The sequence below is a fragment of the Pungitius pungitius genome, chromosome 13, assembly GCF_949316345.1.
Source record: "Pungitius pungitius chromosome 13, fPunPun2.1, whole genome shotgun sequence".
Classification (NCBI taxonomy): domain Eukaryota; kingdom Metazoa; phylum Chordata; class Actinopteri; order Perciformes; family Gasterosteidae; genus Pungitius; species Pungitius pungitius.
Window position 1 is genome coordinate 17,787,353 of NC_084912.1, and position 9,892 is coordinate 17,797,244.

General features: G+C 45.2%; 2 protein-coding genes across 3 annotated transcripts; one reads left to right on the top strand and one right to left on the bottom strand.

Annotated features, from left to right (window-relative positions):
- Window positions 1–956: 956 nt before the first annotated feature.
- Window positions 957–3,240, bottom strand: borcs7 (BLOC-1 related complex subunit 7). 2 transcript variants are annotated; one of them, XM_062566550.1, is made up of 5 exons: window positions 3,049–3,240; window positions 2,136–2,198; window positions 1,950–1,993; window positions 1,817–1,837; window positions 957–1,753 (listed from the first exon to the last, which is right to left on the bottom strand). In XM_062566550.1, exons 1-5 carry the CDS (start codon window positions 3,178–3,180, stop codon window positions 1,744–1,746), a joined length of 270 nt encoding a protein of 89 aa, XP_062422534.1. In that variant the 5' UTR covers window positions 3,181–3,240; the 3' UTR covers window positions 957–1,743. The 2 variants fall into 2 exon arrangements, with proteins under 2 accessions (XP_062422534.1, XP_037322308.1); XM_037466411.2 differs by having other exon boundaries at window positions 985–1,702; window positions 3,049–3,229.
- A 123-nt stretch (window positions 3,241–3,363) lies between these two features.
- Window positions 3,364–9,469, top strand: LOC119214573 (steroid 17-alpha-hydroxylase/17,20 lyase). The gene is made up of 8 exons (XM_037466410.2): window positions 3,364–4,090; window positions 4,245–4,383; window positions 5,443–5,666; window positions 6,025–6,111; window positions 6,538–6,756; window positions 7,303–7,472; window positions 7,566–7,669; window positions 7,985–9,469. The coding sequence occupies exons 1-8, from the start codon at window positions 3,776–3,778 to the stop codon at window positions 8,263–8,265; spliced, it is 1,539 nt and encodes a 512-aa protein (XP_037322307.1). The 5' UTR covers window positions 3,364–3,775; the 3' UTR covers window positions 8,266–9,469.
- The last annotated feature ends 423 nt before the right edge of the window (window positions 9,470–9,892 follow it).

Sequence of the window (9,892 nt, forward strand, 5' to 3'; positions counted from 1 at the left end):
AATAGTACTCTTACAAATAGCAGGACATGTGGTGTATTTGAAATGTGAAAGGTTATCATTTCATATCAACTACCTGCAGCAGGAGGGCCTTGGCACCAGCTAGAAGCTAATCTCCAATACAATAGATTAAAGAAGTTATGCTGGGACGGGTCAGAAGCAGCTTCACTTCTTCTGCTCCACAAACGCTCAGCAAGCAGCAGGTCTGCAGAGACGCTTCAAATTAAGACTGAAGTCTTTCAAGGACCGAGGAGATGCTTTTTACCGCCGTGCATCTTCTATTCACTAATTAAGCTTCTTTCCGGGAGTTTTTTGTGCTTTCTCGCCTAGCAGGTCTCCGTGGATCATAGTTTCGTGCGGACCCCGGTTCTGACTCCTGGCTCATGGCTCTGCTGACACCTGCTGCTGCCATCATCATTACTTTAAATATGATTCATATTACTGTCATCATAAACCAACATCTTTCTGCTCTCCCTCCCCACAGAAGCCTCTGTGGATGGTGGTTCTATCTGATGGAGGTTGTCCCTGCAGTGGTCCTGTCGTACACTTGTTCTGCTACTTGCAATTACTTGTATCCTTTCTGTTAGAGAAATTGAATGTATTCTACATCTTTTACATTGTTGATTCTGTACACATGACATCCATTGCAGTCTGTCCATCCCGGGAGAGGGATCCCTCCTCTGACGTTCTCTCTAAGGTTGCTTCCCTTTTTTCCCCCATTGAAGGGTTTTTTCATATGTTGGGGAGTTTTTCCTGTGCCGATGTGAGGGTTTCGGGACAGAGGATGTTGCATGTGTACAGACTGTAAAGCCCTCTGAGGCAAATTTGTAATTTGCGATTTTGGGCTATACAAAATAAAATGAATTGAATTGAACATTCTATTTTAGGCTTGTTCATTGTTTTAATAATTGCTCTTAATGGGTTTTAAATTTCTATTTTGTATGTCTTTTAAGATGTTCAGTGGAACCATTTACAATTAAACGTCTTTAGCAGCAGGTGCTTTAGTTTTATGATGCAAGAAAACAAATTGAATAAATCACTACAACTCAATACAAAAGACTACATTGAAAGATCTACAAAGAACCTCCACTTATACTTTTATGCACATTTTGAAATACAGAACCACAAAAGCTCAATGGAACACGCTTCTACACAGTTTCAGCTCCCATGAGATGTTTATTTATTGACATAAATGCAGATTTGAAACGACAAATAAACCGTAACGCTAATGACTGATCATCTGCTTGGGTCGACTTCTTCCTTCAGCCTTCTCCAATGTTCCCATCACGTGCCCCAACGTGCCCCAACGTGACCACAGCGACAAGTCAAAAACTGAAGGAAACTTTCTACTGTTGCACCACTGCCGACCAATCAATGGTCCAAAACATTCAATGAAGGCTCGCCCCCCCAACAGGCCGCTGACAGCACCAACGGTGAAAATAGTGTTCTGCCTGGGGGGGGGCTGGAGGGTGGGGGCTGCGCCTCTGGTCAGAACAGGGCAACCCGCTGCGCTGGCCTGTTCTGACCCTGTGGATTATGAATCAGGGAGATACCGCTGTCCACAGGAAGTGCGTTTGGGTTTCAGAGAGGTGCTGACGTTAAACCCTCCTGCTGGCACGGTCAAAGTGGGGGCCGGGGCCTCGGGCTGCTCCGTCACTTCAGCAGGTGTCTCAGCTGGTCCTGCAGGTTTTTAGAGTGCTCCACACTGGAGGATGGACAGGAGTCAGTGCACGTCATCAGCTCGTGTTATGGCTTACTATGGAGACAGTGATGTCAGCAGTTTCTCCCGCAGTATAAACAACGTGGTGTTTAGACTTACTTCTTCTGGATGGCCTCCTGCCTTAGGGACAGACACACGGAGACAGACAGACTCTTAACATCCACTTGCAACTCAACATTTTCATTTGGAATTGTGACGGATTTGTAATCATTAGCAGCTGCTTGATACTCACTGGTATTGTAAATGTGTGGTGATAATGGACATCTTTCTCAGACTCTGAAAAACAGATGACAACGGTGTTGAATTGTGCCATTTTGGAGCACACTACAGTCCAGAAAGATGGAATCCCTGAGAGTCTTTACTTAGTGGTGCTGAACAGTGTTTCTACTATTTTGTCCTCATGGATGTGGATACTTACGTCCTCAGAGTGCAGGATGGCGTCTTCCTGGATCACCATGTTTCTTGCTGCTTGACCAAGAAGCTGGAAAAACAGTGACGATTGGGGATATTGGGCTTGTTTTTTATCAACAATAAAAAACATTTATTTTAATTTCTACAAAATCGTTTATTCAATAAATGAACAATTCTTAGTGTAAGTTTCAATCTATAAAGCATTACTTCGGATGTTGGGAAGATGGTATTGGTCGCAATGAATAATGTCCAGATTTGTTCATAATACAAATCCTTTTAAACTGAACGCATCCTGCTACCCTGCATTAGCAGTATTCATGTCCAATGAAATCCCGAACGATGAAATCGTTCCCTCCCTCCCCACAGAAGCCTCTGTGGATGGTGGTTCGATCTGATGGAGGTTGTCCCTGCAGTGGTCCTGCCGTACACCTCTTCTGCTACTTGCAATTACTTGTATCATTTCAGTTAGAGAAATTGAATGTATTGTACATCTTTTACATTGTTGATTCTGTACACATGACATCCATTGCAGTCTGTCCATCCCGGGAGAGGGATCCCTCCTCTGACGTTCTCCCTAAGGTTTCTTCCCTTTTTTCCCCATTGAAGGGTTTTTTTCATATTTTGGGGAGTTTTTCCTGTGCCGATGTGAGGGTTTCGGGACAGAGGATGCATGCATATGTACAGACTGTAAAGCCCTCTGAGGCAAATTTGTAATTTGCGATTTTGGGCTATACAAAATAAAATGAATTGAATTGAATTGAATTGAAATCAAAGGCGACTCTGTTGAGAGCGATCCAGCCGTGCTCTTATTCTGAAGTGCAAACGACGTTTCCGTTTCAACTCTACGTATCATTAGCCCAACGGAGCTAGCGAGAAGCGATCAACATATTTGTTTGATTGAACCACTCGTATCTTTGTACCTCCTGACTGCGAGATCCCTTGAGCACTTGGCGTGTCAGCGCGATGACGTCCCCGCCACAGGAGCCCACTTTGTCGGATAGCAGCCCTTTGACAGACTGGCCAAACCGCGGCTGCGAGTCTGCAGACGCCATGTTCTGGTTAGCGATGGACGGTGCGCGGCCAGGGTCAAAAATAACGCTTCGCCCTTTATTGTGTCTAACGTAAATCGATTCCTGGGTCAACTTTGCTTTTTAGTTCATTATCACGTGCGTTTGATAAATATCAAGGTCCTTGTGAGCAGTTTGACTCCTGACTGATTCAGTAAAGTAGAAATAGAACAGAGTTTAACTTTAAGTATCCTTGAAATGCACAGGTGTAATCCGTAAGTGGAGCACTCAAAAGTGCCCTTTTAGGGTGTCGCATAATTGCTTATCGTATTTTATTTATTTCTTTATTAGTTCGTTGCATACCGGTGTGTGCAAAGGTGAATTGTCAGAAAATGTGAAAACTAAAGCACAACTTCCTCCAAGCTGCACTTCAATACACTAATGCACTTTCACGTGTCAATTTAATGTGTGTCGTCATGGCAGGGATTTATGAATCATCTTATCTTGTTTAAATTGGCGCAGCCTTACACATGACGTGTCAAGGATTTGGCATTGAAGGAGCTGCATAAATGCGCGGCCCGGCAGCAACAGAGGGCCTTCCTGCAGAGCTCCTCTCTGCTCGGGTCCCTCTGCTGTGGATATGACGTGGTTTCTGTGTCTGTGTGCGTTGTTCGCCGTGCTGCTGGCTCTGTTGGTGCTGCAGTTGAACCTCAGGGTGCTGGCGCACGGCCCCCGGGGGCCCCCCCGCCTCCCGGCACTGCCGCTCATCGGCAGCCTGCTGAGTTTGCGGAGCCCGCACGCTCCTCATGTGCTCTTCAAAGAGCTGCAGGAGAAATACGGGCCGACGTACTCGCTGATGATGGGCTCCCACTGCGTCGTCGTAGTCAACCAGCACGTGCACGCCAAACAAGTCCTGCTGAGGAGGGGAAAGATATTTGCAGGAAGACCAAGAACTGTGGGTACACTTCTTCTTCAACCCCCTCTTCTCCTTCTTCTCTTTGATCTCTTTGTCTTATTCACTTTTTATACTCCTTCTTTGACTCCTTCTTCTCTTTTTTCACCTTCTTCCTCCTCCTCATTCATTTATCTCTTGTGTATGTGTGATGAAGGTTACCACAGATGTTCTGACCAGAGATGGGAAAGACATCGCATTTGGAGATTACAGTGCCACGTGGAAGTTCCACAGGAAGATCGTCCACGGAGCTCTGTGCATGTTTGGAGAGGGCTCTTCCTCCATTGAGAAGATCAGTGAGTAGTGATTTCCTCCATAGTGATCTGATTTTAATAGATTGCATACGCACCTCACATCTCTTGCTTGAGATTGCTTTGGCAAAACACACCTGTGCATACAATATTAAAAATGAAGGTTAAAATATGTACCACTGGTACCTTACCATGTAGATACTTTTGGACCAGATATCGGTCTCTCATCCCAATGAAAAGTGGGAAAGGAGGCAAGAATCCAGATTCCTCCAATAACTGGAACATCTATTCCAAAGATCAAACAAATACATGCACAGACATTCAGAAACAAATGGTTCTTTACATTATCCCTTATGTTCTCACTGGATTTATTGTGATTTTGGTTCATACGATGTCCGTAAAAGATTTCTAAGCTGATTCAAATACCTTCTTTTGTCCTCATAACATTGACCAATAAAGAAATAAAAAAGGAGATATTTTACATGGTCTCCAATCTTGCAATAACCGTAGTGTTGTGATTAACCCTAAAACATCATATGATATCCACGGATAAGGAGAGTTCAATCAATGCTTGTGAACATGAGCTTCTCTCTAGAAATGCATAAAAATAAGCAGAGAATTAAGAATCAGTATAAAGTATAACGTGTGGATCTGCACTGATCCGTTGACCCTTTGTAACGTAGTCAACCAGAAAGAAGCTCATAAAAGCATGTGGATCGTTCCCCTGACCGTGTCCTCTAGAACAGCTTTGTTCATGTCCATGTTCATGTTCATACTCAACACACACACATACGTTTGTTAGTCCCATTGTACGTTGCTGTATCCTTTTTATATAAAAAACAATCAAGTTGTGTTAATATTCCTATTAATACTACTGTGTAAGTTTTTATTTAAATGCCTTGGCAACATAGTTTCTCTGAAACATTCATGCAAATAAAGCCACATTAAATGGATTTGAACCCAATCTAACAGTGTGGAAATAATGTGACACCTGTGTGTTCCTGGGTAGGACAGAAGATGTGCTTTTTGTGTGTTTTGGACAACAATGGAGATGTATAGATGGTGATGATGATGATGATGATGGGTTTCCCCTGCCTGGCTCAGTCTGCACACAGGCCCAGTCTCTGTGCAGCGTCATGTCTGAGGCGGCGGCCCTGGACCTGTCCCCTGAGCTGACTCGGGCCGTCACCAACGTCATCTGTTCGCTCTGCTTCAACTCGTCGTACCGCCGGGGGGACCCCGAGTTCGAGGCCATGCTGCACTACAGCCAGGGCATCGTGGACACGGTGGCAAAGGACAGCCTGGTGGACATCTTCCCCTGGTTACAGGTAGGCGAAAAAAGCACCAATGAAAGGTTTACCGTCTCTGCTGTGTGTGTCAGTGCTCTTAATAATGCCTTCCTGTCTACGCTTGTAGCAGTCAAAGTCTTCTCCAGTTGTTGTGGACTAGTGGGTTCTTGACAGTGTAAAAAGCAGTTACACTAGTTCCCGTTTAGTCTTTATATAATAATGTAATAACTGTTCTTATCACCTTTAACGTTGAAGCAAAAGGAGCCATTTGATTCTAATACAACTTAAGTCACGATTCAAATAATGATGTCCTATGATTGTCATATGTATTACAATTTAGAAGATATATATATATATATTTCATACTGTCTACATGTTGTGCTTCTCTATGTCACAGATTTTTCCTAATGCAGACCTGCAGCTCCTAAAGCAGTGTGTTGCCATCCGAGACCAACTTCTACAGAAGAAATATGATGAACACAAGGTACTGTTGGTCTCCTGCTTCTAATGTTCCCTTATTAAAGATTAAGATTTGAAGGAGTAATATCACATCACGTCACATCACATGTCGTTTAACTGAGGCTTTTATCCAAAGCGACTTACAATAAGTGCATTTCAACCATAAGGAAACAAACTCAGAAGAACAAGAAAGTACAATTTCATCAAATAAGACGATGTACGACTTGCTATGGATAAGAACCATTATATGTACCATTTAAGTGCTACAGTGTGTTAGTGTTTTTAATGGAGGTTTAGTCTGACACTGACAGCTCCTCACGTTCTGTTTCAAAATGCACTTCTGGGCAGCAGGTGGCACATGGTCACCAGCAACCTAGTGAACCTGTGTATCTGAACAAAGCAACTCCAACGGTCATTAATGTGCTCATTGCTACCACATGAAACCCACCAGGCCGAGTACAGTGACCACGTGCAGAGGGACCTGCTGGACGCCCTGCTGAGGGCCAAGCGCAGCGCTGACAACAACAACACGGCAGAGATCGCCCCCGAGGCGGTGGGCCTCAGCGACGACCACCTCCTCATGACCGTGGGGGACATCTTTGGCGCCGGAGTGGAGACCACCACCACCGTGCTCAAGTGGGCCGTCGCCTACCTCATCCACCACCCGCAGGTGAGCCTGGAGCCGGGGGAGCGGCTGGGTTATCCTGCACAGAGTTCTGATCCAATCACAAGATTCAAGGCTATAGACCAAGCACACGTCTCTCAGGCTGATGTTGTCAACGACCCGCCTCTCTCACTGTACCCCCCCCCCACAACACACAGACTTTGTCTCTGATGTTGCTGTTGCTGTCCTGGAGCACGTTTTTCCAAAAAGGCGCATGATAGAATACATATATTTCTGTACTCTTGACACTGTCAGAATCCCGCTGTGACAGTTTGGCCATGTGTCACAAGCTGGGATCTAGTTTTGTGTTCCTTGACCTGCAGTACCTATGGGGTCCACTAGGTGCTGCCCTGATGTCAGTTACTGGTCTTTTTGTGAGTCCTGGCTATGGTCGTAGACAAGTATGTTTTCAAAGAAGTCAGCTTGATTGACAGATATCTCTTGCTATTGTAGTCTGTTTGAATAATAATGAGAAGAAGACATTTTCATGACCTTAACGTGTGTTTTTGGCTTTGAACATTGTTATGTGTGACTGTTTGTGTGTGCATTTAGGTACAGAGTCGTATCCAGGAGGAACTGGACAGCAAGGTTGGGGGGCACAGGTGCCCTCAGCTCAGTGACAGAGGCAGTCTGCCCTACCTAGAGGCGACCATTAGGGAGGTGTTACGGATCCGCCCTGTGGCCCCTCTGCTCATCCCCCACGTGGCCCTCAGTGACACTAGGTACACTCAAACACGTGACACGTGACACATGGTGTTTGTTACATGCACATCCACTCAAAGCTGTACACGGTGTGCCTCTGTGCTTCTCTGTAGCCTCGGGGATTTCGCAGTGAAGAAAGGAACGCGAGTGATCATCAACCTGTGGTCCCTACACCACGATGAGAAGGAATGGAAAAACCCAGAGCTCTTTGACCCTGGTGAGACCATGCTGCTGATTCACTGAAATGCAATACAATGTATGGAGCCAATAGGCCTTTTTAGCCGAAATAATGATTGCTATGAATATGGATTAATGATGATACAAAGGAATGAGTAACCTCTGCTATGTACAACGGGATTTGGAATCGGTTCCTTTTCTATCAACCATCTGTCCACCTATCCATTTACTATCCGCTTACTTGGGGTTGGGTCACGTGTCCTGTGACGAGCCTCTTTACATTACATTACATTACGGTTGATCTGAGGTCTTAGTTTTATGTGTCCTGATTCTTCTTCGGGTTGTTCCTGTGCAGGTCGGTTCTTGGACAGTGAAGGCACGGGTCTGGTCATCCCGTCATCCAGCTACCTGCCATTTGGTGCCGGGGTGAGGGTGTGTCTGGGTGAGGCCTTGGCCAAGATGGAGCTCTTCCTCTTCCTGTCGTGGATCCTACAGCGCTTCACCCTCTCTGTCCCACCGGACCAATCCCTGCCCAGTCTGGAAGGAAAGTTCGGTGTGGTTCTCCAGCCAGCCCGGTACAAGGTGAACGCCATGCCCAGAACGGGCTGGGAGAAGAACAGGGGCAAGCCATGCTGAGACATGCCTCCTGGCTACAGTGCCTCTCATTTGTGATGTGAGATGGTCAAGCTTGAAGCAGTGAGCTGGACATGACATCTCTTTGTCTGCATGACATTTATTATTATATTTTATCAATGTAACACAATCCCAACGAACACTTATAAATACTTCTCTCTACTGACCAGCAGGTAGCAACTCCTCTTGTTGCACAGAAGGCTACGGCTTGAATTGGAAGAGTCCTTTTTGTTTAGGAAGGTTCCCCAAACCCAGACGTCTGTTAGTGTTTGAGCTTGAATGATCTTATGCTAAGGAAAGGAGCTTCAATGCCTCCTTACTTCGCTCTTTTAGCATAGGAACCAATGGACCTAGCTCTACAAAAGGAAAAGAAGGAGTTGAGCTGCTGCTCCTTCGCGTTGAATGGAGCCCGTTGAGGTGGTTTGACCCAGGACCAGGTGCAGGGTTTATATCTCTGCAGTGGCCCGGGAGCGCCTTGGATCCCCCAGTCAGAGCTGCTCTATGTGGGGCGGAAAGGGAAGTTTGGGGTCCCCTGCTGGAGCTGTTGCAATCTGGAATTTGGATTTGAAGCAGAATAAAAAGAATAAACTAATGTAAGAAGACTCATTCCTTTTTAAAACAGGATTGCATTTGTAATGTTATTATTATAATGTAGGAGTAATGAATAGTATAAATAATGACCCAGAAGTGACTTCTGTTTCCCTCCTCTCATGTCATCTATGGTGAAGTACGAAGCTTTTAAGTGTTAAAGGTACATAGTCGTCCTTCACAGCCTCTTTGAGGAGAAAATATAGTTTGTATAGTTTGTAGCATTCACGCTGAGGTGTTTCTTTGTGAAGATTAGCTTCTGCCACAGAGCTTGTTTTCAATATGTCAAACTATTGAAAGAGCACATGTCAATCATCTTGGCTCCTTGAACTAGGCGTCCTGCCCTCGAAGTGTGTGATAGCAGAGAATACTAACTTCAACCTGCCTAAGCCCTAAATGTTTTTAAATCTCACAAAAGCTTTTAAAATTGACAATGAAAAGCCAATGTATTGTTCATTTCACATTCTAGTCTTCTAAATACATTCGAAAGTAAAATAAATAAAATAAATGGTAAACGTCTTGATGTTCATTTATGTTTTTATAAACATATTTCAGTGTGTGGTGTAATTGTGTTTCACTTTGATGAGTGAGGGTGTGTTTCCATTCACACACCTGTGTAGTTGGGCATGTTGATTGACAGGCAGAGCCCGCCCCCTGCACCTGTCCTCTCGTTGTATTGGACACTGCCGCGTGATGAGATCTCCCCTCGCGCGACCCTTGGCTCACACCTTGACCACCGGGCGGACGCACACGCACGCATGCACGCACGCACACACGCACGACGAGGACGACGTCATGCCGCACGCTTTCCAGCAGCCTGGAGGAAGGAGCTCTTCTTCTTACCACACAGTATCAGTACAGCTTTGTAGATGCTGCTTTAATGACAGGACGTGACCTGGAGGGACCTAAGCCAGCATGGAAACACCTGCTGTGCGAAGCGTCAACGGCAAACTTCACAATAAGGGATTTCATATGTATATTTTACTGCTTGGAGTGTGAACATATTACTAAATATTACTTAATAACGTGTTTCCAGCACAGC

What these genes read in the sequence shown, in the direction of transcription:
- borcs7 (XM_037466411.2), bottom strand. Translation starts at nt 3,180, where the DNA reads ATGGCGTCTGCAGACTCGCAGCCGCGGTTTGGCCAGTCTGTCAAAGGG. An exon ending in AGGGATCTCGCAGTCAGGAG is followed by an intron (nt 2,199 to 3,048) that starts GTACAAAGATAC and finishes CTGTTTTTCCAG; the next exon opens with CTTCTTGGTCAAGCAGCAAG. An exon ending in CAGGAGGCCATCCAGAAGAA is followed by an intron (nt 1,703 to 1,816) that starts GTAAGTCTAAAC and finishes TCCATCCTCCAG; the next exon opens with TGTGGAGCACTCTAAAAACC.
- LOC119214573 (XM_037466410.2), top strand. Translation starts at nt 3,776, where the DNA reads ATGACGTGGTTTCTGTGTCTGTGTGCGTTGTTCGCCGTGCTGCTGGCT. An exon ending in TTCCTCCATTGAGAAGATCA is followed by an intron (nt 4,384 to 5,442) that starts GTGAGTAGTGAT and finishes TGCCTGGCTCAG; the next exon opens with TCTGCACACAGGCCCAGTCT. An exon ending in AGAAATATGATGAACACAAG is followed by an intron (nt 6,112 to 6,537) that starts GTACTGTTGGTC and finishes GAAACCCACCAG; the next exon opens with GCCGAGTACAGTGACCACGT.